We start from the raw sequence: 24,597 nt of genomic DNA, 5'->3' as shown, positions 1-24,597 counted from the left end.
TCCTCCTCCTCTAAACTCCTTCCACCTCCTCCTCTTTCTTCCAAATCTTTGTCTTTTTTGTTCACTCCTTCTTAACCCCTAACCCTTTGATCCGGAAGGAGACTAGCTCTGCACTCCTGAACCCCACAACTTTTTCTCAACTCATCTTCCTAAAGCTTGCAAATCTCTCTTGACCTTAAAATTACCCATAGATTGATTTTTCAACCCTATCCTCCTCCTAAACCCTACAAACCTTTCTAAACCCTTGCACCCATATGGAGGAGCGAACCTCCATTAATCTTTGTAAATAGCACTTCTTCCCCACCTAAGCTCATACTAACAAAAACAATTTTCTATGCTTAAGCTTATACCTTTCATTGGAATATGACTTGAGCATGGACTAATACCACACTTTTGAACATATTTGTTACAATGACAACCAACATGAATGTAAATTCCTCATTTCGGAAATAAGAGAAAAAGTGAAACATTTTGGTGCCATTAATAGAGAGGTTAGCACTTGAAGCAAAGCACATCACATGTTTGCTTACGTGAGAAAGAACATTCTATGAAAGATATCAATGATAAATAACCTAAGGTAAAGGGTTGCAAAAATTCTTTTACTGCTGTTAGACTATGGAATTCCATTGTAATTACATGCCCCAACATGGTGACTTCCATAAATCCAATTACCATCTACTAGACAAAACAAAATCTACTTCTAAATTCCTATGCCCTTTAAAAGCATCTCCCTTCCTCCTCATTCTTCCCCATCCATTTTTACATAACCTCTTCTCTTTTTCAGTCTCCAATTTTCCCAACACCACTTCCACTTCTCCTCTGCCATTATATGTTTTCTGTTGCAATATCTGCAGGCTAGAAACTAAAGCAGTCCATGCTCAGGACAGTGCAGGATTGTTTTCTCACGACCTTTTCTCCACCATTTTTCCACCACCTTTCCTTCCACCATCACAGGCAGAGTCCCTTCTCCATCTTATACAAATGCACCATCAATTGCCATGACGGGAAATTATCACCGGTGAACGTAGATAGCTTCACCTTTGATTTCGACTCCATCTCATAGGAACCTACTCTGATACCAATTGAAAGCAAATTAAACATGCAATATCAAATCAAGAGAGTCGATTTGAAAAGAGAGAACTCTTTGTATATTTATCAGAAACTATGATTGACTACATCTTAATAGATCTCCACACCTCCCTACTTGCATCTCGCCATGAAATAGTGAAGACGACTCTGCCCATAGCAATCATGGCTTCCATTAAGGGAAAACAAAAGCGAAATCAAAGGCGACATCAGAGACTACCAAATACGCTCCAAATCACTCCCATGCAAATCCATGCATACAAGGTCATGTGTCAACCCTTCTACCTTGCATTAGGAAAAAGCGGAGCTCCTTTTGGGGCCCTGTAAGAAATTCATGGTTTTCTAATTTTCTTGGCTCAAAATTAAGAATTTTTAGAGTGAGCCAAAAATTTATACGATCGATCATTTAATTGGAGATATAAATCACGAAACAAATTAACTAACATTTTGAAATTCCCACTCGAGCAATTTTTCGTATCATAAATGCTATGACCAAGGACCATTTGGGCATTCTACTATTTTGGTGTGGAATTTGGTGGTTTTGACATCACCATTGTCCGGAGCAAGCAAAAACTCCCAAAACGACTTTTAAATCACTAAATTTAGCCTCCCGAAGCAGTCAGAACGATCGGAATAGGCACTTGATAGGAGTATGCTTAAGAAAGCGATTTGGGCACTTGGTCTGGGGCCAAGTGCCCAAATCACTTTCTTAAGCACATTCCTATCCAACGCCTGTTGATTTTGACCTCTTTGGGAAGACATTTATGACACACTAAAAAATGCTCGAGTGGGAACTTGAAAATGTTAGTTTATTTGTTTTGGGATTTGGTATAGCATTTATGACACACTAGAAAACAAGAGCAAGAACTTCAAAATGTTAATGTGTCGAGCATCTCTAGAGAAATGAAGTCTATTGTTTAGAAAAACAAAAAGCGTTTCCAACCTAATGTTGGCCTCTCTCTCATTAGAGGATCTCTATTTTTTATCTAACCTAAAAGGCCCCAAAATGAGCTCCGTGTTTTCCTAATGCCGTTTCAACCACGGTTCTACCTATCCATAGTTTGCTCTCCAACACTATTAAATATTTGCTTTGCCTACTACTACACATCTTAATGTCTAGCAAAAACCTTTAAGGATTTTAAATACCTCAACGTAGCAATTCAATTACAATGGGAATCAAAAGTTGTGCGCTTTTGGTAGAAGCTTTTTCATTGTTGGATGAGCTTATTGCATTTATGAATGAGTCTCCTTACATGAAGAGGGCTACATATTTTAGTGCTATAATTAACGTACACATCATAACAATTTTGTCCATTTTAAGTCTTGGTAGACACAAATATCATGCTTTCCCACATGTGTAATTAGACATTCATTTAAGCCAAATGCCTATAGGATCTTAATTATGTATAAACGATCTCACAAGAATATGATTGTACTTTGTATCTTTTTCAAGTTCCATGCATAAATTATTCTCCACAAAAATAATGACACGATATAATGATCTTCCTCGATTGTCAAGGCAAAAGAAATCATTTTTCAATATGATTGGTATCATCAATGAGAGGTCCCAAATATATTGATTGGCTTCCCCAATATTGTCTTTGCTCATTTGACGATATTGGAATACATGTATACAACACTTCAGAAAGGCTTCATCTCCTCAAGAGAAGAATCAAGCAAAACAGTTATGACAACGTGTGGACATTCAAACAAGCATCAGATGTTAACTATGTCTAAGCACCTTCCACTAATTTAATGTCCTTTCATACAACATTTGGCAAATGTTACTTTTGCCAAGAGTGTCAGAATTGCTTTTGCCTAGCGTTGTCAAGAGTACTAGAATCAATATGAAGGATGTTGATAGTGCTACCACTAATCATCTCTCCGTTCAACATCCCTCCCCAAATAGTTTCCGAGAAACCTTTGATCCATGATCATGTTAGGTACCTGTTTCATAAATAATAAAACATAGAGTAAATTGCACCATTCTCACCACGTTATATGTTGTGTCTTGTATTTATAGAAACTGCAATAGCAAACCTTGTCGCCAAAGAACATTTTGGAGTTCTTAGAAATAGCTTCAATGAACTTGAGTTCCAAGAACTGGGGAGTGAGTTTCAACTGGTTGGCTTCTGCTTCCTTTAAAACCCTGTCAAAATTGTGATCTTGAATAAGTCACAATTGATAGATATACATATGTACACACACACACACACACACACACACACATCTTGAATAAGTCACAGTTGATAGATATACATATGTACATATAAACACACACACACACACACATACACACACGTGTGTACGCTTGGGCACACGTGGGCATGGTTGCACATGATTTCACCCCAAAAAAAGTGCTCGTACGCACGTGACAACACATTTGTGTTGAACTTCACTTCAAAAAAAAAAAGAGTGTTTATATATCTAGATGAATCCAGGAACATGCCCAAACTCATCCTCTAAAAAGTATGTTTGTTGATTCAAACTTCCATTGCCATTCATTATGGCACCTCTATTAGACTTCTTCATTCACAATCCAGTAAACGAATCCATGTTCATTCTACTTTGAACTCTCCCCCCTCCCCGATGAATTTCATTCATGTGGCCTGCCCTAGATGGTTAGCGGAAAAGGGGCTGAATTGCAAGCACAGAGAGAGAGAGAGAGAGAGAGAGAGAGAGAGAGGTGAATAATTTCATGGGATTCTCATATGCTCCTCCAATCAGTACATGCCAAAAAAAAGTGAGCATAAAAATAACTAAATACTTGATTTTTCTCTTTGGAGGCCAAACGATTACTAAGGGGCTTAGCATATGGGAAGAAGTAGGATGGAAATGGGAATATGTGGTCCCAGGTGGTCCCATGCATATTTCTATCCTATTCCCATCCCACCATGTGCTAACAAAAAAAGAACTAGGGATGGGTTTAGGTGGAAGAGGACACATGGCCTCATTTCAATTGTTTAGAAGGTGGGGACAAGGACAAATGTCATCCTTCCATGTTTTTGAATCCTTTGAAAAAGGGAAACTCGTTCTGGTTGCCAGGGTCTAGATGCCATGGTCGAGGGTGGGAGAAAAAGTGGCTACTCCCATTCTAAATCCATCCTAGAGCACTTGGTCTACGATAGGAATAATGATAACAAAAAGATTCTTATCCTAAACCCATAGTAGCTACATGGAATAGTAGCCCCATCCATGTGTTAAGGCTTGGGGGCAAGCCAAAAAAGTGTGTTTTGATTAAAACTTCGAGTTGCCATTAAGTTGTTCCCCCATACATTGAAAAATGGAAAATTCCCATTAATTAGTTGTTAGGAAAAGAAAAGGGAATAGGGACCATTTGAAGGGGCTTTAGAGAACAAGGCAAGTACTAAAGGGGAAGGGGGAAGAGGGACCATTTATAATATTTTAGTTTGCAACACTAGGTATGCTCTTCCACTCTATAGCTTAGTGGTAGGACTCACATGTAGGAAAGACAAGATTGTGGGTTCTAATCCTACTCTCTTAAATAATGTGCACTCTTCTCGGGCAAAGCTTAAAATAATTTAATTAACCCAAATAAATCAATATAAATGGACAAACATAGGTTAATTAACCTCATGATGGTTCAAAACAAATAGGAAATAATAAAGTCGAGCCAATATAAGTATGGCACTTCTTCATTCACAAAAAACAATCCATGTTAATTCTAGTGCATTTCTTCATTCACAAAAAACAATCGATGTTCATTCTACTGCATGCTGCTTAAGGAAAATGTATTGACCAACCTGTAAGAGTTCGCATCTGCAAGGCTTTTCTCTCGCGCCAAGTATATTTCATTCTCTATTTCCTCCTGTAGTTTGATACTCTCCTTCTCCATTACACGCTGCTCCATCAATATACTACTAACCTGTGCATCTCTTTCAGCTTCTGTTATTGCCCTCTTCTTCTGTGTTTCTGCTTCTTTTTCTACCACATTTTGCTTCTCCACAGCTATCAGCACCTTCAAAGAACGTGGATGTTAAACTTGGGCTATCTCTCACTGAGAATTAGTTAGCCATGCAATCGTTCAAAAAGCTTGCATACCTTGGTCCGTTCCTCCTCCATTTGTTCATAATTACGGGCAATCGTCTTTGGGATTGTGGGTTTGGTTATGCGCACACCTATTATCTCGATTCCAGGAGCATAGCGAGTACAGTCACGCTGAATCGCGTCCTTCATAATTTCATCTATCTGCAAGCACCCACAATGATTGTAAGTTTGAAAACGAGTTGGAGAAAGCACCCCTCTCTCCCTCCGTCCCGCCACAGAACTGCTAAGCAAAGACTTTTTGCTCTCTGGAACAGAAACGGTGCGCACATGAGTGCAGGGGAAGGACGCTGCGGCTTGAGTAGATGGAGATCTCTTTCCTTGCGCACATGAAGCTGAGAGTTGAGAGATTTTTGCCTTAACGGGTCCTGAAGATGGAGAAAAGATCAATGATTGTGAACAGGCCACATCCTCAGGGGCGGACATAGCTGGAAGTCTCAATCTAAATGATGAGAGTGCTTCTTTGAAGCATCCAAGGGCAATGTTCCAATGCGAGAGAGAGAGAGAGAAGGTGCCACTTTTATTGTGCTGATTCTCATATCTTAGGCCATTTACAGACTGCCCAATGGGCACCTTAAATTTTGTATGCAGGTTTGAACGGGCGGAGTGTGTGTAAAGGGTCTGCGCATGACAACTCGCCCGTCCCACTTATTTACGTGCCCCAACAATGGGCACTTGTTCGGAGGTTTCTGGCCCTTTGGTGGTGATATGTAGTATTCACTGTTTTTGTATAAACACCCAATGGACGTATCGCCCTCCCCTGCGTTCCCCAAGCTGCTCTGTAGCTTGCTTCCCTTGCAATCGCCCTGATTTTTTTGTACTTTTATGAAGCGTCCCGAAAACTTTCCAAGGGAAAAAGGTAAGAAACTCTTCCTATGTTTTTCAGCACATTACATAAGCCCATGCTTCTTCATAGCATCCGCTGTTGTCTGTTATCTTTTGAGGAAGCCCTCCAGGCCGTACCCCGCTATGGTTTCTGCAAGCGCTGCTTCATACTTCCAAGTGGTGCAGCGTTTGCTATCTCCATGCTTGCGCTCCCCTCTTGTGAAATTAGAATATGCTATCATCTCTCTATACCTCTCTACAAACCGACTTAGTCACATCTTGCATTGTGTGGACAATTCCACATTGATCCAACTATGTTGCCCTACATTGGTCCCACTAGGACAACCCATTTGATTGTGCTTACTATGATTGTAGGGTTTAGATGTTAAAAGCAAGGGAGTACGAGCTACATTGAAATAGGGGATGGCTAAGTTATTTAGTCCTTGGGGTGTTCCGTCTCTGAGGGTTAGGGTTAGGCAATCTTGGGGTTGTGCCTCCATACAAAAAGGAATGTATCACTGTTTTTAGGTTTGTCTTGTCACGTTGAGCTTGACCCTCTTTAAGAGGTCACTCTAAGGGATTCTCGTGGACTATATAATACTTTTCAGCTTCGTGCATCATATTTTGCTCTCCTCTCCGCTTATTGATCCTACATCGATATTGAAGCTAGGTGCTCAAGAGGGAACCCTGAAAGGAGCTCTGTGCATCTTCCTCAATAGAGAATCAGCATTTGGAACAAGTTCGTAGGAGAAAAGGCAACACACACCACAACAAGCGAGCCTACCTTAAATTACAGAAAAAACGAGGCGTTTTGAGGCCTCAAATGGCAACCGACAACTCAAACTTGAGTTGTCAATCCTCGGTAGCTCAAGACATGGACTGTGAGAGGAGCAATCTGCAGGCAAACATACAATGGACATGAAGTGGCTGTTTGCACACATTTATTGCTACTGCTGCAAGTCTAAGCTCTGCAAAAACAGCAAACGGATCATAGTTCAGTAGCAATGTACATTTAGTGGAGGTAAAACCGAACATTTGCAGCAGAATCGGGTGGGAAAAAACCACCACAATTAGCCCACACCCCAAGGTTCCAAATCTGCAATCTTAGACGAAGCAATGCACTCTCAAAAGAAAACAGGTTTAAATTAAACTTTCTATCTTTTGTTTGGTTTTACTTTGAAATATAGTCAAGCTTGGGATTAAATTGTTTTAAATTTCTCATCGATACAATGGATGAAAATGTGAACCAAGTCTCAGAATTCCTTAGTGATATTCAAGGAAATTCACTGGAAGACAAGGAATGTGAGAGAAGGTATAGACATACATTTTTGGGGCCCTCATTAGACTAGATGACGACATACATTTTTGCTTCAGGTAAGCAACTAGATGCATATGCAGTTTCATGAAGTTTGATTTGAATCCTTTCCATGATAGGCATTACTTGCGTGGAGACACATAGCCCACAATCAATATACCTTTGTAAGACTAGAATAAGTCCAATCATACAAATTTAGAAATTTTGTTGTTCTAAAGATCAAAAATCTACAAAGAAAATAAAAGAGAAAATGAAAGAGAAGAAAAAAGGTAAACAAAAACTTTTATGAAAAGCAAAAGGAAGACATACTTAGCAAGCAAAGCAACACTTATGTCGTCATCAGTGCCCAAGCATAAGCATAGCCCATAATCAAGACGATTTGCATGGTACTCTATTTATGGCAGCAATGAACAGCTACAATAAAAAACATTCAAAGCTGAAAAAAATGGCGGCCTTAGATTGTTTGTGCTTCCAAATTAGTTGTTTTGGCATGATTCTGGGATCTATGCAACCGGTAAGTTGGGCAACATAACAACATCATGGCATTGTTGAAAAGGAAGAAAACAACAATACTGGAAAATGCATATCCATCATGGACGACTAAAATCTTGCAAAGATGTATGAGGCAAAAGCATATATATGGGATAACATGTAAATTGAATGAACATTGCATATCATCCCATATAAGAAATGCCAATAGAACCAATCAAAAGAAAGCAAGATTTGAAGCAGTCTGGGAAGAAAGCTGATAAGTGACCATTAGAGGAGAAAGCTTGATGCAAAGTCCAGCGATGCATTATGGTTGGATATATTGAAATGAGCAAAGCCTACATGCTTATCGATCTAATATATAGACACCTTGTTTCAACAGGTGAAATTGCACAAGAAAAGAGTGGAGATAGATTGATAAAAACAAGAAGAAGATGTCACAGAAAAAAATCTGAAAGATCAACTAGATTCTAGGTAGAAAAGCACAAGAAGATCATCATCAGTAGTGACAACCATCAGAACCATAGAGCCTTCGATGAAGAAATGTCAACCTTGCCCCCCAACCGGTAGAAAACGGCTATTAGCAATAAATTAGTCGCCGCGCGCAGAAAGAGCGTGAAATCAACCAAAGATTAGCATATGTGCACCAGCCCGTGAATTAAATCGGAGCACTTCGAATTCTGGAAGCTTCTGGCTTTGTGAATCTTCCAACCACCTTTTAGTCGTGCATATAAGGTTGCCTTCCTGAGAGACATTGAGGGGAGAGAGAGACCTGCCTTCCTCTCCCTGATGCTGCTCCCTGACTCTGCACCTCCCTCCAGGCTCGTGGAGAGGTTGGCCGTGGTGAAGGGATGGCCCGATTTATTAATTAGTCCGGGGGGGAGGGGGGGACTCACCTAAGCGGTGGGCTGAGCAGACTATTAACTTATGATAAAAATTAACGAGCTTTGGAGAACTCTCCAAAAGCCACTGGGGGGAGAACTTTCTAGAAGCGGCTGCAGGTCCGGCTGGAGGTGTATAAGTAGAGGGGCCGAGGAAGGTAGAGCGAGGAAGGAGGAGAGGGAGCGGGACAAGCTATGCGAGGTGAGGGAGAGGAGAGGGTGTGGGAGAGAAGGCTGTGATGTGGAGAGGAGGAGAGGGCTATGACAGCCTCTCCCAACCTTAAGCCATACCTTAATTCAAACATGACATTAATTTTATGTTCTGTGGTACCTTAATTTGGACGAGACGGGAGCCAAACAAAAAAATTAATTAATACCAAAAGGCGTAGGAGCGATTAAGAGTGACGAAGAAATGTCAACCTTAATAAGTGTGGAACATGCAAACTAATGGAGCTAAAAGTTATTATTTGCAATAATCATGTACAATAAAGATGGAACATGGACATACATAAAGTAAGATTGGTAGCAAAAGGCTATGCATGAAATATGGAGAAGATTATGATGAAACTTTTGAGTACCTACAGATTTCTTGTATCCCGAGCCACAATTCACAATTGGGATATCTGCCTTTTTTATGTCAAGAATGTGATAGAATAATGAAGGCTCGTGTCTTACACCTAATCCCACAGCAGAAGACTTGACCCAAGTTTACTAACACTCAAGAAGCCACTGCTCGTGACAAACTCCATATAAACACAAATTCGAACAGGGTAAACAACAATGTAGAACAGCCAAAATACCATACTTATATTGCACCAACATAGGCCAATCTCTTAGAATGATGAGCATACACCTACAGCAAAGTGTCGAGCTCGAGTGTGGCCATGCTGCTCTAAAATCTGTCCTTCCACGCTCCTGATATGCTGCTCTTTAGTGAGCTTTAGTGGCTTTTCATGTGGCGTATTGGACTGAGGCCCGTTCATATAGGCGAAAGGCAGCTCTTCCCCCCCTTTCTTTGCTGGCTGAACTGACCTCTGAGCCCTCACTAGAGCCAGGTGCAACCCCTAAGGCCAAGCCTTTTATGCTGGGCCAAGCATTCAGCTCCATGTCCAGCGCACCTATAGATTCTTACTAACAGTGCATCTACGTTCGTCCGCTGCGACAAAAGGATTTGAGTGCCACATCATGATCATGAAGGTCACGGTTGTCCGAGATCCATCGGTGGCAGTTGGGATGGACACCGATGCACAGCAATGCTTCTCCTAAACATGCTTGCATGACAGGATTCAACCAATATCACAACAACAGAACGCTTGAGGCCACACACCTTCCAAAACAAAGCCTTGCACACATTTCAGGTTCAAGTTGTGTGGAGAGGAATATACAGAATAAGCCTTGAGGACTGAAAACTATGAAGGTTGGAGGGAGCCAACATTTGTTGTCCACAACCAGGAGGTATAAGCTGAGGCAAGTGTGTTGCAAGTAGGGGTAAATAGGACACGAGGGAATTGGACTGCAAGCACGCGAGGCTGACGAACAAGAAGTTGAGAACCAACACAAAGGCAGCCAATCCTGAGCCAAAGCCCAGATTTGTGTGTTGTCCCAACTCTCCGCTGCTGAAGACCTAGAGGCTTCTGCAGAGGCAGTGGGCTGCAGATAAGCCAGATAGGGGCTGAAGCAAGTGAAGCTGAGCAGATACAGGCTGGAGCAAAACATTGGTGCAAGGGAGGCAGGTAGCAAAAAAAAGAATGGATGTCCATATGCTTTTGGGGCAGTAACTTTTTTTAAAAGTAAACCCAAGGTTTCAACAAGTACGTATCGCATGATAAGCTCCTAACATTTCTAATCTTTAGAAACGAGTATGAAACATTTGCATCATTTGGCAAGGGCGAAGGCAAAGGTAAGCCTGCAATGCAAGCCCAAGGAAGGACAAATATTCTTTAAAGGATGAGAAGTTTTCAAGCAGTAGATCTGAAAAATAAGTGTTTCTACAATAACAAGCCTGGTCAATTTGCAGAGATGGCAAGAAGAAGAAAACCGACCAGACAACCAAAAGTGGAGATAAAGCACGGGAAGAAGTCAAAGTCAAATGATTGTAACTGAAGCTTTGTTTCTACTGGTTGAGTGCCTGCCACTCCAGTTCTATTAACAGTGCCATGTGTCCCTTCTATTAACACCCTCCCCCTAGCCCAGTGTTTGCAACTTGGGTTCTCTCGATGGTGTCATGTCTCCTATAATTCAAAGCCTTCTCATGGGTTTTCCATTTGCAACCCCTCATTAATGTCTAGGCCTAGGCAAGCCCCTATGCCCCAGCAATGCAAGCATTGTCAAGCCCTCAAGGTTCTCCATCTTACCATAATCCTTATCCATGGTGCCACTATTATCAGGTGGCGTATTTTCATGTATGAATGCTTCTAAAAAACAGATTCTCTTTTTATGACTACATGACGAGAACAGCATGATCTCAGCCCCATAACTAGAAATTTCAAATACAGTGAAATCTTATACAGACACATCCGCACACATGTAAAGTATGAAGAGTACATGAAGAAGACAGCATGCAATGGCCCATCTAAACCACACAACTTGAAATTTTTTATATCAGTGCGATCTTATACAGAACGCCCTCATTCTCACCTGGTCAAATTTATCAATGTAGACTTCCTGCAGCGTATGAGCGCTGCAAAACTGGTTGATTTCATGATGAATTTTGTCATAAATCCAGGTCTTGTCATAACTTACACCGTATTTGGATATCGTGTCATATACATATTCCTTGTTTAACCGATTCACAACCTGCAGAGACGAACAGTTTTGATCGTCAGCCTTTGTGCTCCGATCAGACTAAGAAATAGCTCCAATAACTAGCGAATCTTTATTTTCAACAGCAAGTACATGCACCCAAGAAGACTCAGTTGATGAGATTATTCTGAAGGAAAAGACTGAAGTTTTCACCTCAATTTTTTCAAAATAGATCATTACACCACCCTTTGTGCCACAAGGGATATTTATCACCTGAACAAACCATATGAATTCATCATGTAAGTACCGTACCGTGAACTTAGTTGGATACTGAATGCTCTCAGATAATTAATTACCTTATCTGTTTGAATTGTAACTTGTATTGGTTCGTACACTGTCAAATAAGGTATCATCAAATGGAAACCTACAAAAATTGCGGTAAGGTCAGAAAAGAAAACCTTGCTGCAATAAGTTAACCTTTAATAATCAGACTGTTGATCAGTGGACGAGTAAATCTCATGCTAGGGAAGGCAACCTGGACCAGAGATGGATTTCAAAAGAGCACCCCCTCGCCAGTAAACAGCAACATGACCCTCAGGCACTTGATGCAAAATTTCCATCCTTGATGCACCACCACCTACAGGAATCAGAATCTGCAACCACGGTAGCAGAGGTAGAATAACCAAAAAGATATAGGCAGTCAGAAGTCAAAGTGAGCCATCTCTGAAACTGACAATAGCAGCAATCATAGGATCCTGCGTAGCAAATAATGAATTTATAGAACTCTTTGTTAGTAGGTAGCACAGTCTCACTTTCTTTCTTGAGTGACTCTGCTAATGTGGAACATTAAATTGGGTCACTAGTGTCATTAACTCGCTCATATTAAAGTCTCACAACTTGCCGCAAGACGACGTCGTCAGATTGCTCGGCGTACTGATAATAGACTTCATGGGAACCCAAATGACTTGTTTCTGAAAACATTGGAGCTGCTCCTGGGACCTCAACTGCAAAGCGACGAGGCCCATTTTTCGAGAAACGGAAAAAGCAAAGCGACGACGCCCAAGATCTAGAGCTGCTGGTTGCATTGGCTTGTAAGAATGCGCCCACACGACTATTTGATGTGCGGGCAAAAAAAGCGGGTCGAAAGAAGGAATGCGTACCCCGAGAGCGACGAAAAGAACGAGGAGCCAAGGCAGGATGGCGGGGTGAGGGGCACGGCGAGTTGCAGAAGGCATGGTGACGGTGGTTGAAGGGGTTGTGTGGAGGATGAAGCGACTGCAGAAGGAAGGTGGAGAGTCGATTGGGTACAGGCCAAGGCAAGATTGATGTACTGCATTGTAACGTGGGATGTAGCATGTTGGATCAAGTCAAGTTTCTCTTTCTTTATTGCCAGTCAAGTACGTATGTGACGACTCATGCAAAGATATTTTTAAAATCTTTCTACTGTTTTTCAAATGTCCCCTTCTCGTACGTAGAATCTAAGGACCTTCACCCTTCTAATTCTCAGTTCTGCCTCCCTAGTCCCATTCTTTAAGTTCTCTCTCCCTAGTCCCATATAAATTATCATTCCTCACTAAGTCAAGCTTCACTAAGTCAATCTTGGATTTATCCTCCGTCTCCCCCTTGGATTTGTCGTCCATCTCCAGAGCCCTCTCTCTCCCCTAGTGACTTCTTCCTCTTGTAATGCCTCTCTCGCCCCATCACGCTTGAATCTAGCATCTCCTTTATGCCCCTTCCGTCAAGTCATCCTTCTTTCTTTCCATCTAACTTCTCCAATGTGCCTTCTTCATGGCAATTTAAGCTTCTTTTATAATGCCTCTCTAGTCCACTCAAGCTCAGAGCAAGGATCATTCTTATCACCTAACATGACTTGTGTTGTACTCTCAATCAAAGCACTAAGTCTACATTGAAAGTCATGCATGTTTAGCATTACAATGCATGTCGTACTCAAAGGTAGAGGAAAGGGGAGGGGCGGGAGGTAGGGGCGAAAGGGGGTGGGGGGGAAAGTAACCAATAATTGTTTAAACTACATGAGACAATACACAATCGAGATCCTTAGCCCACCATGGCATTGAAGGGCACAACAAGCTCAAGCTAGATGGGGCGGCACAAGGATCATCCCAAGTGGGGGCTAAAAACAGTGAGCTCATAACCATTACTTGCCCAATCCACCTATAATAGCCACTAGATCAAGGGTTGCACCTGTTAATATGTGGTTGGATGCTCATTGGATGTGAGTTGAACATAAGGGGGTTTTAAATATAGTCAATTCAAATAAATATACATATAAAAGGGGTTAGCACAAAATTTAAATTTTAAAATTTTTATAAAGGAAAAGAAATATAGGACTAAATATTTAAGTAGATGTTTAAACATTATCCCTTGCATGCATATTCAATGAACAAATGGAGTTTCAAAAATTGAAATTTTACATTCTTTTAAAGAAGAAGGAATGTAGAACCTACTATGTAAGTAGGGTTTTGAATATTATCCCTTGAATGCACATTGTATAACGAATTTTCTAGTACTACACTTGGGACCACTAGGGGTCATCATTCCTTAACCAAAGCACATATACATGGATGGCTAAGGGCAAGTAGCCACCACCTTTAGTGATGGTGTGTGTGTGCGTGTATGTGTGTGTGTAGAGAGAGAGAGAGAGAGAGAAGGTTAATCAAAGCAATTTCAATTTACAAAACCAAATTGTTCTTTATGGATACATATTGTTAATCGCCATCACAATTAATAGTAATATATTTTGCAAGATAGCATGGAGCATAGGGAGGAAGACAATGGAAATTCCCTTTAGAGCCATATGGGCCCAAGTGCCTTGTGAAAATAAGAAAGAGAGAGTAGTAAGAAAGAATAGTGTTGAATAGGGTTGGCCCTCCCTTCAAAAGGTGGAATTTATAAAAAGCCAAAGGTTTCACTTTGGTCTTCATTGTTGTATGCACGCATTTGGGACTACAAGCTATCTTTTATTTCAATGAGTTGTCTTGAGTGTTCTTTGTTCCCTATCATAGTGCCTTTGTGATTGCCACTCCCTCTCCCCCTTCTCCCCTTTTTCACTCCCCACTTCCCTTCCCCTTTCCCTTCTCTTCTCCCTTCTTCCCCCCCTCCTCTTCTCGTGGAGTCACATTGCAACAATTTGGAAGTTGTTTGCACGACACAAGTGGATGACAAGCCTTGTATTGCTCCTCACCATGGGGAGTCAAGGAGGGAGTGCACATTGGTGAACTTCCCCATGCCATGTGCATCATAGCTAGGACTACACATTTTTGGTGTCATTGTTGGGGATTAACTAGGTACGCTTTTGCATTGTGCTTTGTTTTCTTATGTTAAACTACCCATTGCTTAACATTTCTAGCTTAACTAGGAGATGTTGAAGTTGGTATATAGGAACTGGTTTGGGAGAGAAAAGCAAGAGTGCTTGTTTTTTCACTTGGAAAGCATTTTTTAGTGAATAGAGATTGTTTAGTGTGGTTTTTTGTTGTTAAATTGTAGGGTGTGTAGTTGAGTAAAGTAGCTTGTGTGGTCAAGTCTAATTAAAGACTCTAAAAAATGAATCTAGAAGTGAATTTCAAAGTAGTTTAAAAACAGTAGATAGTCACATTTTGAAAAATCTCTCACTTGCACCTTAAAATGTGTTTTCTTGGTTGTCCTTTGCATTGAGTAGGTACATTAGGTAGTATAGTATCCCCACCCCTCAAAATCTTGAACAAAAACCAGTCGGCAAAATTGTGTGCGTGTGTGTCACTAATTCACAAGGAGTCAATCAATCATTGCATTAATAATGCAAAGAGTCACAGAATTAATTACCGACACTACCTACCACTAATAGTTCAACTATTGTCTACCATGTGTCATTAAATGAATTGATAGTTGCCATATTAAAATTCAACCCATAGCATTAGTGCTAAAGTAGCATCTCCCAACCCGTTGCATTAATTAGTCTCATTACTATAACTAAACCATCACGTTATGAGTCGCACTGCTATATCTAAGTCGCTCTCTGCGATATTTCAATCACTTCTATAAGTGTTCCATTACTATACATGCAGCGCAACAATGACTGAGCCTAGCGTAATGACTTCCAAGTTGTTGCTTTAAGGCTAATGTAGTGACTCGTTGTTGTAGGACCAAACTTGCACAGGTGATTGGAACTTACTATAGCAACCTATAAACATGACCAACACATGCACCTGAGGTCTGGTAGGGTGCTTGCATCTAAACTAGAGCCGGAGGACAATGATTCCAATAAAATTATATCTAGCCAAGTATCCACCTTAGTGTTAGCTCCATCCAAAATCTCAACTCTGAGCTCACACTCCATCCACAGCCCTGCACAAGTTGATATCTCAACTTTAGAGGACTCAATAAGATTTGACAAACAAATGGGTGAAAACTCCAATCTTGGTCCTCTATGGCTCCCAACTCTAGTTTAGTCAACCCCATGGAATCCTATGGGACCGCATGTGCAATTCTATAAGGGAGAATCATCCTTTAGTGGCACTTTCAAGCCAAGGATGTTGGCTAGCTATAGGCCGTGGAATCTTACAATACCAATGAGTGAACAAAAGGACTTTGGGGAGACACATTATCACAAACGATGGCTCCTTGTCCCCTCTATATCCCTACCCCATGGCTACACCCTACAGTTCGATACCCATCGTATCAGGAGCCACCAATCGCACTTTGCACAACCAACAACCTTCTATAATCCACCTCCATTGCCACCCACCTATGGTACAAGCCCCCCCCACCAACTGCACCGCAAATGGTGCTCATTGATAAAGCCATGAGGATCCTAGTGCAAGCACTAGGAAGGGAGGCCACATTGCCAACCTCATTGGAAGGGATAACAACCCCTCGAGGAGTTAAACAATCACCATCTCCAAGCTGATTACTAAATTCATGGGAGAAGGAGATCTAGTGTCCCAAGTCGAAAGCTTTGAGCAAATCTACAAGACATTTGAGCAACCCTGCACGAGCTTTGGAGACAGTTGGAAACCAGTAACCATCTCCAAGCTCATTACTAAATTCATGGGAGGAGGAGATCCAGTGTTCTATGTGAAAAGGTTTGAGAAATCTGCAAGACGTTTGGAGACATCAGTGACCTAGACAAGGTAAATGCCTTTGGATTAAACCTCGATGGCAAGGCAAGACAGTTGTACAGGGCACTGAAACCTGAGGAAAAATCGATTGGGACATGCTGAGAAAATAATTCATAGTGGGGTTTGTCCCCAGCGGTCCCAAATGGAGCCCTATTAACCAATTGTATGAAGCTAAAAAGAAGGAGATGGAGTCCCTTCATGACTACATTGTCCAGATTAAGCACCTAAATTCATAGTGCAAAGCCACATGAAACGATGAGCGATGTACAACTTTTGCCATAGTTCTTGATATGGTTGTGGGACTCCAAGCTCCACGATGATCTTTGTGCCATGAACCCTATGTCATTTGAGTTGTGTAGCAAGGCTACTATACACTTAAGGGATAGCATGAAGGAGAAGGCCCAAGGGGATAAGACACAAGTTTTTTCCTTAAACATGTGCCAAACTAGTAAAATTGTTAGTGTAGGTGAATCCAAGGAGACAGATTTGCCCACCAAGGGTGTAAACATGGAAGAGTTGGCCACCAACCTCTCGTGTCAAATTAAGCCAACAATCGAAGGGGGGATTGATGAAGGAAGGTGCAAGTAATCCTCACCTATTTTGGAGATGAGACGATGTGTGGTGTGGCATTTGCATGGGTAACCATCCTACCAATGAGTGCCCGACTAGGCCGACACTCTACTTTGCTCATTGTGCTTGACCGGGAAACCATGAGACCTGCCAATGTTGCTACCTGAAGGTTATCCCCCAATCCATGTACCAGTAAAGACCACCCTTGAATTTGATTGCACCAAGAAACAATGCCTCACCAAGGCACAACAGCTGGTACATGATTGCTAAGAGAAATTTCTGTAGTGGTTCAATACCAACAAAGGCACGGATACAATCCATCCTAACTATTAGGCCTTCAATAGACCCCTAAAGCCTCTCCCATACTAGAAGAGGTGGAAGAGGAGGGATCAAGTAGCTCATCACCAACAAACATTCTCTCCTAAGGCATAAAATGTTTGAGGATGACCCCACATGGCACCAAGTCGTAGAAGAGGACAACATGCCCTTTTATGGCTTCAAAGAGCCCCAGTCGGTGGGATGAGAACCGATTACACAACCTCAAGATGTGGCCGACTTAGCTGCATTCTTGTCCATGGAGGTGAAAATGATTACTACCTTGCTGAGAGGGAACCCTACCCTTTGAAGGGACCTCTAATTGGATGAATGCACAAATGGTTACCCCTAAGGAGGTGCCTTCTAACATAGTAGAATTCCCTGTTGAGAAACTAGATCTTCTCAAGGTACCAATCAATAAGCTAGGCTAGTACTTTGAAAATGACGACACCAAACAATCACCTACTAGAATAAGGATGTCACAAACAACATGGATGGAGAAGTAGGGGTCAGCATAGTCATCAAACAGTGATGGGCCAAGTGTGGGATCGTAGGATGCTTTGATTTAACCCGGTTGATTAGACAAGGATGTCCCATAGCACCATTGTTATTTGCTATAGCTTCGGTGCTGCTTCTCCACATGATCAAAGCTGCAATTAGGGACAAAATCCTTAGTGGAGTTAAACTCCCCTCCGGAGCTCAATTTAGTTCCCAGATGTTTGCAGATGGCCTAATGGTATTTTGCGAAGAAAACCAGGTCAGCGTGGATTCTCTCAAGAGGATAATCTCAATTTTCTGCCTCGCATCGGGTTCGGTTTGTAGCTGGCAAAAATTGTTTGGATTAAGGTCCTCATCAACCCCCATGCCTGAGTGGTTGAACGAGATGCCCATGCAGTGGATACCTCAAGGCCAGATTGTTCGGTACTTAGGGGCCCCCTTAGGGCTAAAAGTTACGTGAAGAACCCGGTTCGAGTGGATCAAAGAAAAAAATCAATGCTAAACTGAGGATTTGGTGTAATCTCCCATTGGGCTGAAATGCTAGATGCCTTGTTCTGCGACATGCTCTTTCAGCCAGTCCTACATGCATAGCTTCAGTTTGGACGGTTAAGGTGACACAATGGTAACAAATCGAGAACTTATTCAGGGCATTCTTATGGGCAGAAGATCATGGTAAAAGGAGGATGCATTACATCCCTTGGGGGGTGCTAAAAACTCCCAAGTAGGAAGGAGGTCTTGGAATCCTGGATTTGGCGGTTAAGAATACCTCACTAGTCAGCAAGTGGTTGCCCAAACTGATCCAAGGTTCAGCCCCCTAGATTGAGGTAATGAAGTGGTTTGTGGAAAAGGGCCACGGCTACAAAGCTGGATCATAGAAAAACCTTAAATGGTATGAGCGCATATTCTCTGATTTTCCATTAAGGGTTAGTGGTTCGGACCTTGTTACTAGCCTGGTAGATGCTTGGAAAATGGTATTAAAAAGCCGCTCTTGAGAAGGGATGGGAGGCCTCAAAGGAGATGCTAGCTTGAATGAATGCATATGGTGGAGTAGGGCATTCCGACATAATAACCAATCGTTGGCCTATTTAAATTTAGCCTTGGCTCGGAGCATTTGCAGGAAAGGCCTGATGTATTGGAAACAAATTTGGGACCCAAAGAGTGGAAGTGGTGGTCGCTAGGAGAAATCTGCTGTACATTCTCGTTGACTACGCAGGAAATTGCATTCTGCAGGGCAATCTTAAGTTGTGCCGGAGATAATTGGCCTACCAACTGCATAGAAGCCGAAGGAAGGAGACTTCACCACTAGTTTATAGGTAAGTCTCAGCTCAGAAAATTATCTGCTAAGGCTGCTTATAGGAAACTGATGGCAGGGAAAGTGGAAACAGTGGATCTTAATAAGAAATGGGGAATCCGACAAGCTCCGGGCTGGTGGCGAGGAAGACTCAAAGAGATATGGGGAAAGGGAATGTCGGGAAAATTTAGTTTTACGCTCTGGAAACTATGGAACAAGTGGCTGCTTGTCAGAGCTAGATTAGCAAGGAAATTCCAGGTGAACCCACTATGCGCGCTATGCAGAAGAGCAGAGGAAAACATACTTCACTTGTTTTGGCGTTGTCCTGTTTCGAGACAGCTATGGCTAAGGATCAGGGTGGCTATTAGGAAAGCTGGACTAATGTCGCAATTTCAGATTGTCGCTAATTGGAAACTGGCAATATGAGGAGACGCTTATGGTCACTCATCAACTTTCAAAGAATGCTGGCCTTTTTTGAGAGGAGCGGTGTGCTACGCTATCTGGCTAGTCAAGAATCAGGTTGTCTTTCGGGACAACTCCGACCCAAGGGACAAAGAAAATATAGTATGGAAGGTTGCCAAAACCTTTTACTAGACACCGCCACGACAGTCGAAGTTTCTCACCCGCCGGCAAGTAAGAATCTCAAGGATATAGGGTATCTCCTCTAGTTGGAGTTGGGTTCTCAGGGATATAGGGTATCTCCTCTAGTTGGAGTTGGGTTCTATCGGTGACATAGCGCAGGCCTAGGGCTCTTGTTGGCCACCTTTTTGTAAGGGTCTAGTTGGGCGTGAACCCCCCTAATAGTAAACACACTTCATGTCAAAAAAATAAATAAAAAAAATAAAATCAAGATGAAGTTTTAAGAAAATAATTCTGGATGAAGCTCTGGGATGGCTCCTCGCTCAGGAGGCGCGAAAATTCTTTGACAGAGACCTTCGATTGGTACTGGCTATCTTCAGTTCTTGGAGTGGGGATTGGGGCTCGACGGAAGGTCTGTTTGATAAGATGGATCAAGTGCCCCTCGACTTTCTGTTGTTTCATCAGCAGTGGAAGGTTGCTGACATCAACTTTATCCTTTACCGCTTTCGCCGCCCTCAGTGAACAAAAGATTGGCCCCTAGTTTCCGGCTCTTGGGAAATAGCAGAGAGGCGCCTCTTCTTGTAAGCAATCCCATCCCAATGAAGAAACTTTGCATGCGCCACCGACGCTAAATGGGTGGACGCCCTGCAGGCGTGCATGCTCAACAGCATTGAAAGTGCTATGCCGGCGCATTGCAGGGAGGTAGGCCCTTCTTCAACGGACCATATGCACAGAAGGCAAAGCAGGCGATGCACTCCTGCCCAGTGTTGGGAGCTGGTTTGAGGAAAAAGCTGCAGAGGGAGAAAATCCTGAAGAGGACACAGTGCTCCGTGGGATAAACTAATCAATCTCGTGGAGAAGAGGATCAAATCTACTAGGTAGGCTACCGACTGTCTAGGTAAATATTGGAATGTTAAATGAAACAACGAGATGGTTAGACTCTGATGCTGTTGTTGGATATATCCATGGTCCGGTGTCCCCAAGTAGCATATGTGGAAAGTTGAGTTCGGGAAAATTGGATGAAGAAAAGACTAAATGTGGTAAACATACGATTAATGCGTAATGTTTCATTGTGTTCCTATTTATGACAAGTCGAAATGACTCTATAGTACGAAATGTACATAAACAATTGCAAATGTGGGACACGGGTTTCTGCCCCCAAATGGGCTGAGTTCTTCGGCCCTATTTCTGCATAACAGTTTCTAGGAGTTGAGCAAGAGAAATTGGTTAGTCCCCAAGGAAACCCAAAAGCTTGCAAGCTGATGGATCTGGCGATTGATTTGTAGATGCATAGATGTATGGATGAGAGTATATGCATGTATGTGGATATATAGATGATGAGGTGGTTTCTTTAAAGTAGGACTTTGAAAAGATTCTAAGTGTCTCTAGCACATGAAGAGAGATGAGTGTATTGAAGGTGTAATCTATCTCTGGCTCCCTGTAATAGATGAAGGATTTCCATGTGTGTGTGTCCTCTTCAATACTTGTTTAGTTTGGTATTAGAGCTCCAGGATTGAAAGTGTTGTGACTGCTGTGTGAGAGTGTTTGGGTGTTTCAATATTCATAATGAGACCAAGTTGGATGCAGAGCTTAAATCCTGACTTGCTTTTGCGACCTTGAAGGTTGTAGAAATCTCTGCATAGCGTCCCATTCTGTTGAATTTCGAGTGGTCCGACGCGCTGGTTGACTGGTTTTTCTCAGTTTTGGAGGACTTTCCGGCGATGAAACTTCTCCAAAACCTTCTCAATGCATTCCTCTCTGAAGCACGCTTCTTTTGAGCCCAAGAACTCCCACTTCTTCGCGACAGAAGTGCTTCTTTTCGCATTTTTCAGTGGAATTCTTGCTGGTCGGCTCTTGTAAATGCTCTTTCTTCATGCCTTTGCACTCCTCTTTGGCTGAGAATGCAATTGGGCATTGGCTACTATGTCCTCTTGGCGATTGAGGACTTGGTTCGAGTTTTTCAGGGCTTGGTGAGTTGTGATTTTGCTACTGCAATTTCTTTTTGCCATAAGCTATTGGTTGGCCTCGTGTGCCGCCTCTTTCTTGGCTCGCAGGTGCCCAGGCAGAGCTACATGAGTCATTCTTTGGTTGGGTACTTTGCTGATTTTATTTTGGAGCTTTGAAAAGCTTTGTGAATGCCATCTGGAAACCACTCAAAGAGAGTGCAGCTGGGGTGCAGTGTGATTGCATCTGGACAGCCAATGGAATTGCACTCGGAAAAGAGAATGCCTTTGGGTTGAGCCTATGGGTTAAGTACACTTATGTGATGGTGTTCTATGCTTGAAAGCCTTGCGAAGGCTTAGTGAATTGGGGCTGCGTGCTCAGTTGCAGGGAAGGTCTCCCAGATGCAACTTGTAATCATTTCACTGTGAAATATAAAGAAATACGGAAAGGGGCGCCATGGTGTTTGGGGCCAATCGGGTGCACTTGTCTATGTCTGTTGAGCAGGGGCATTCTAGCCTCCATCCCTTTTTCAGTGGTTTTGTTTGTGAACAAATGGGTAAATGCCAAATGGTGATCATGCAATGGTTAATGGTTGTGATATATGCTTTGTGAGCTGTAAATAAGTGCTGAAGTGATTAAAGGTTTAGTTCCACTGCCCTTTGAGTGAATAGAGGCCGGTTTCATTGGTTCCATTGCCGGGATACCACACACTCTTTCTCAAGAGGTGGGCCTCGGTAGTTTGGTGGAAGGATATCTTTGCTGCACTTTTTGACAGCTGAATATTACAACCATAAACATGGTGAGTACCCATGAGCAAGAGAGCTCCACAACTCCTCAAAGGAGAAGGCAGGAAAGCCTTAATGATCCAGCTAGTGTACAGCTGCAGGAAGCACAACAAATGTCTTTTGAGCAGGGCACACATGAAGCTACAACTGAGCTCAACGGTGATACTAGTTCTAGCAGTGAGTCAGATGATGCTACTATGTTGAATGCACAGCTTGCAAGTGCAGTGACTGCTTTGACTCAGCTGGCTCAAAATTTGGCTCAGATTGTGCAAACAAATGCCAAGAAGAAGAAGAAATCAAGAAATCACAAGCACGGAAAGAGTGAGCACACATGCATCAGCTTCTCATGGCGGACCGCACACTCATGCATCAGTTTCCCATGAGGGACAGCCATAAAAAATGACTCAGAAAGTGACTTCCAAGAGAGAGGAATCGCCCAAAAGAGCACTTGAGAAAGAGGTACAAAAAGTACATCCAGTGCAACAGTATGAGCAGCCAGCACAAGGCCTTGGTTTGGGTATTTCTACTCCTCAAAATAATAATGTGCAGTCCATAAAAGTGGCTCAACCACCTCAGCCATATTTGAGGCAGCAACCTGAATATTTTGGTACAAATTCTATCTTTGATGCTATGTTGATTTCACCGCCAATTGGGCATAGAAAGCAAGCCATGTATGACAATGTGGGAATGCAGCCAGGCATGCAAGCCACAGCATATGCTCCCATGCCTAATGTTCAGCCAAGCATGGCTCTCCCTAGTGAAGGGAATGCTGCAAATATACAGCCATCTTTGGGACAGCCAATATCAAATGTATATAAAGAATTTAAGGATGGTGGTTCTCATGTCAAGTTTGATACATATAATGGAGTTCAGGACAGGTACAAAGCCCTCACATTCCTTCAACAGTTTGATGCTGCATTTCTTGGGGGTTTGTTTACAGAAGCATCCAAGATGAGGAAGGTTGCCACATTTTTGAAAGGCAATGCACTTAACTGGTACACCAACCTTATGCTTCATGGAGATGCACCTACTACTTGGCTGGAATTTAAGCAAGTGTTCTCTTCTACTTGGCTTACTCCAACTTTTGAAGTTGAAGTACTTTCACACTGGCATGACTTGTCATACAAACTTTGCAAGAATCTTGATGATTACACCCAGAGGTTTTGGGATGTTTTGCTGCCATTGAGCTCTTACAGGCATGTTTCTTTGAAAGAGCAAATAGAGAGGTACTGTTGTGGATTGCCTAGTGAGCTACGTGATTATTGCATCAAAACCAAGGTGGGTTCTATGACTCAATTAATTGAGAATGCAAGGACAGCATATGCATGGATGCAGGAGAAGAATTTGGGCTTTATGGACAGCAAGAAAGAAGACAACAAACGGGCTGCCAAACACCAGGATAAGGACATCAAATCTGAAAATAAAAATTATGGCAAACGACCGTTTCAAAAGGGAGGAAAAGCCCAATTCAAAGCTGGTCAAAGGCGTGGACAGCCTAATAAACAGCCCCGTACCAAGTTATCTGATGAAGAGAAAAAGTCACTCATGGAGCAAAACAAATGTTTTATATGCAAAGGAGAGGGACACCGCTCTTATGATTGCCCATTCAAGAAAAGAGACAGGTCAGATGATGATAAGAATGATGATAAACAGGCTGATCGGAAGGGCAAAAAGCCTAAACCTTCTGCAGGACTTCTTCCAGATGTGATTGGGAGTTTGCCACATGCACATGATGAAGAGGAAATGAAAAAGACTGAGATGTGCAGAGCATGGGGAAAAATCAGAAATCAGAATTGTTTGTTTTTCTTTGATTCTGGGGCAAAGGCAAATTTCATAACTCCTGATATGGCAGGAAGGCTTGGCATCGAGCCTGAGGAAATGGGGCCATCTGGCATGTGTGATATGGCCAACCCTGAACTCAACACACCTGTCACTCCTATCATTGGCAAGTTGAGGATGCATATCCAGGGATATCAGGATGCAGAGGACTTCTACATTATGCCTTTGCCAGAGTGTGATGCTTTGCTTGGGATGCCTTGGATGTACAGGGTGGGGGCTGATGTGCAGATGAGAAACAAGAGGATTTCTTTAACTCATA

At 42.3% G+C, this 24,597-nt stretch overlaps 1 protein-coding gene across 2 annotated transcripts; it reads right to left on the bottom strand.

The window, feature by feature from the left end:
* Positions 1-2,631: 2,631 nt before the first annotated feature.
* On the bottom strand, positions 2,632-12,759 carry LOC147896217 (uncharacterized). Of its 2 annotated transcripts, none has more exons than XM_087382454.1 (9): positions 12,316-12,467; positions 11,939-12,056; positions 11,760-11,827; positions 11,617-11,676; positions 11,299-11,457; positions 5,149-5,295; positions 4,851-5,065; positions 3,127-3,235; positions 2,632-3,033 (listed from the first exon to the last, which is right to left on the bottom strand). In XM_087382454.1, the coding sequence occupies exons 1-9, from the start codon at positions 12,382-12,384 to the stop codon at positions 2,959-2,961; spliced, it is 1,020 nt and encodes a 339-aa protein (XP_087238580.1). In that variant the 5' UTR covers positions 12,385-12,467; the 3' UTR covers positions 2,632-2,958. The 2 variants fall into 2 exon arrangements, with proteins under 2 accessions (XP_087238580.1, XP_087238579.1); XM_087382453.1 differs by lacking the exon at positions 12,316-12,467 and adding an exon at positions 12,564-12,759 and having other exon boundaries at positions 2,633-3,033.
* Positions 12,760-24,597: the final 11,838 nt, after the last annotated feature.

Source organism: Dipteris shenzhenensis, chromosome 12, assembly GCF_047967505.1.
Source record: "Dipteris shenzhenensis isolate YYH24624 ecotype China chromosome 12, Dip_SZ_1.0, whole genome shotgun sequence".
Lineage (NCBI taxonomy): Eukaryota > Viridiplantae > Streptophyta > Polypodiopsida > Gleicheniales > Dipteridaceae > Dipteris > Dipteris shenzhenensis.
Note: the sequence above shows the minus strand (reverse complement) of the source record. Positions and strands in the feature narration are given on the sequence as shown.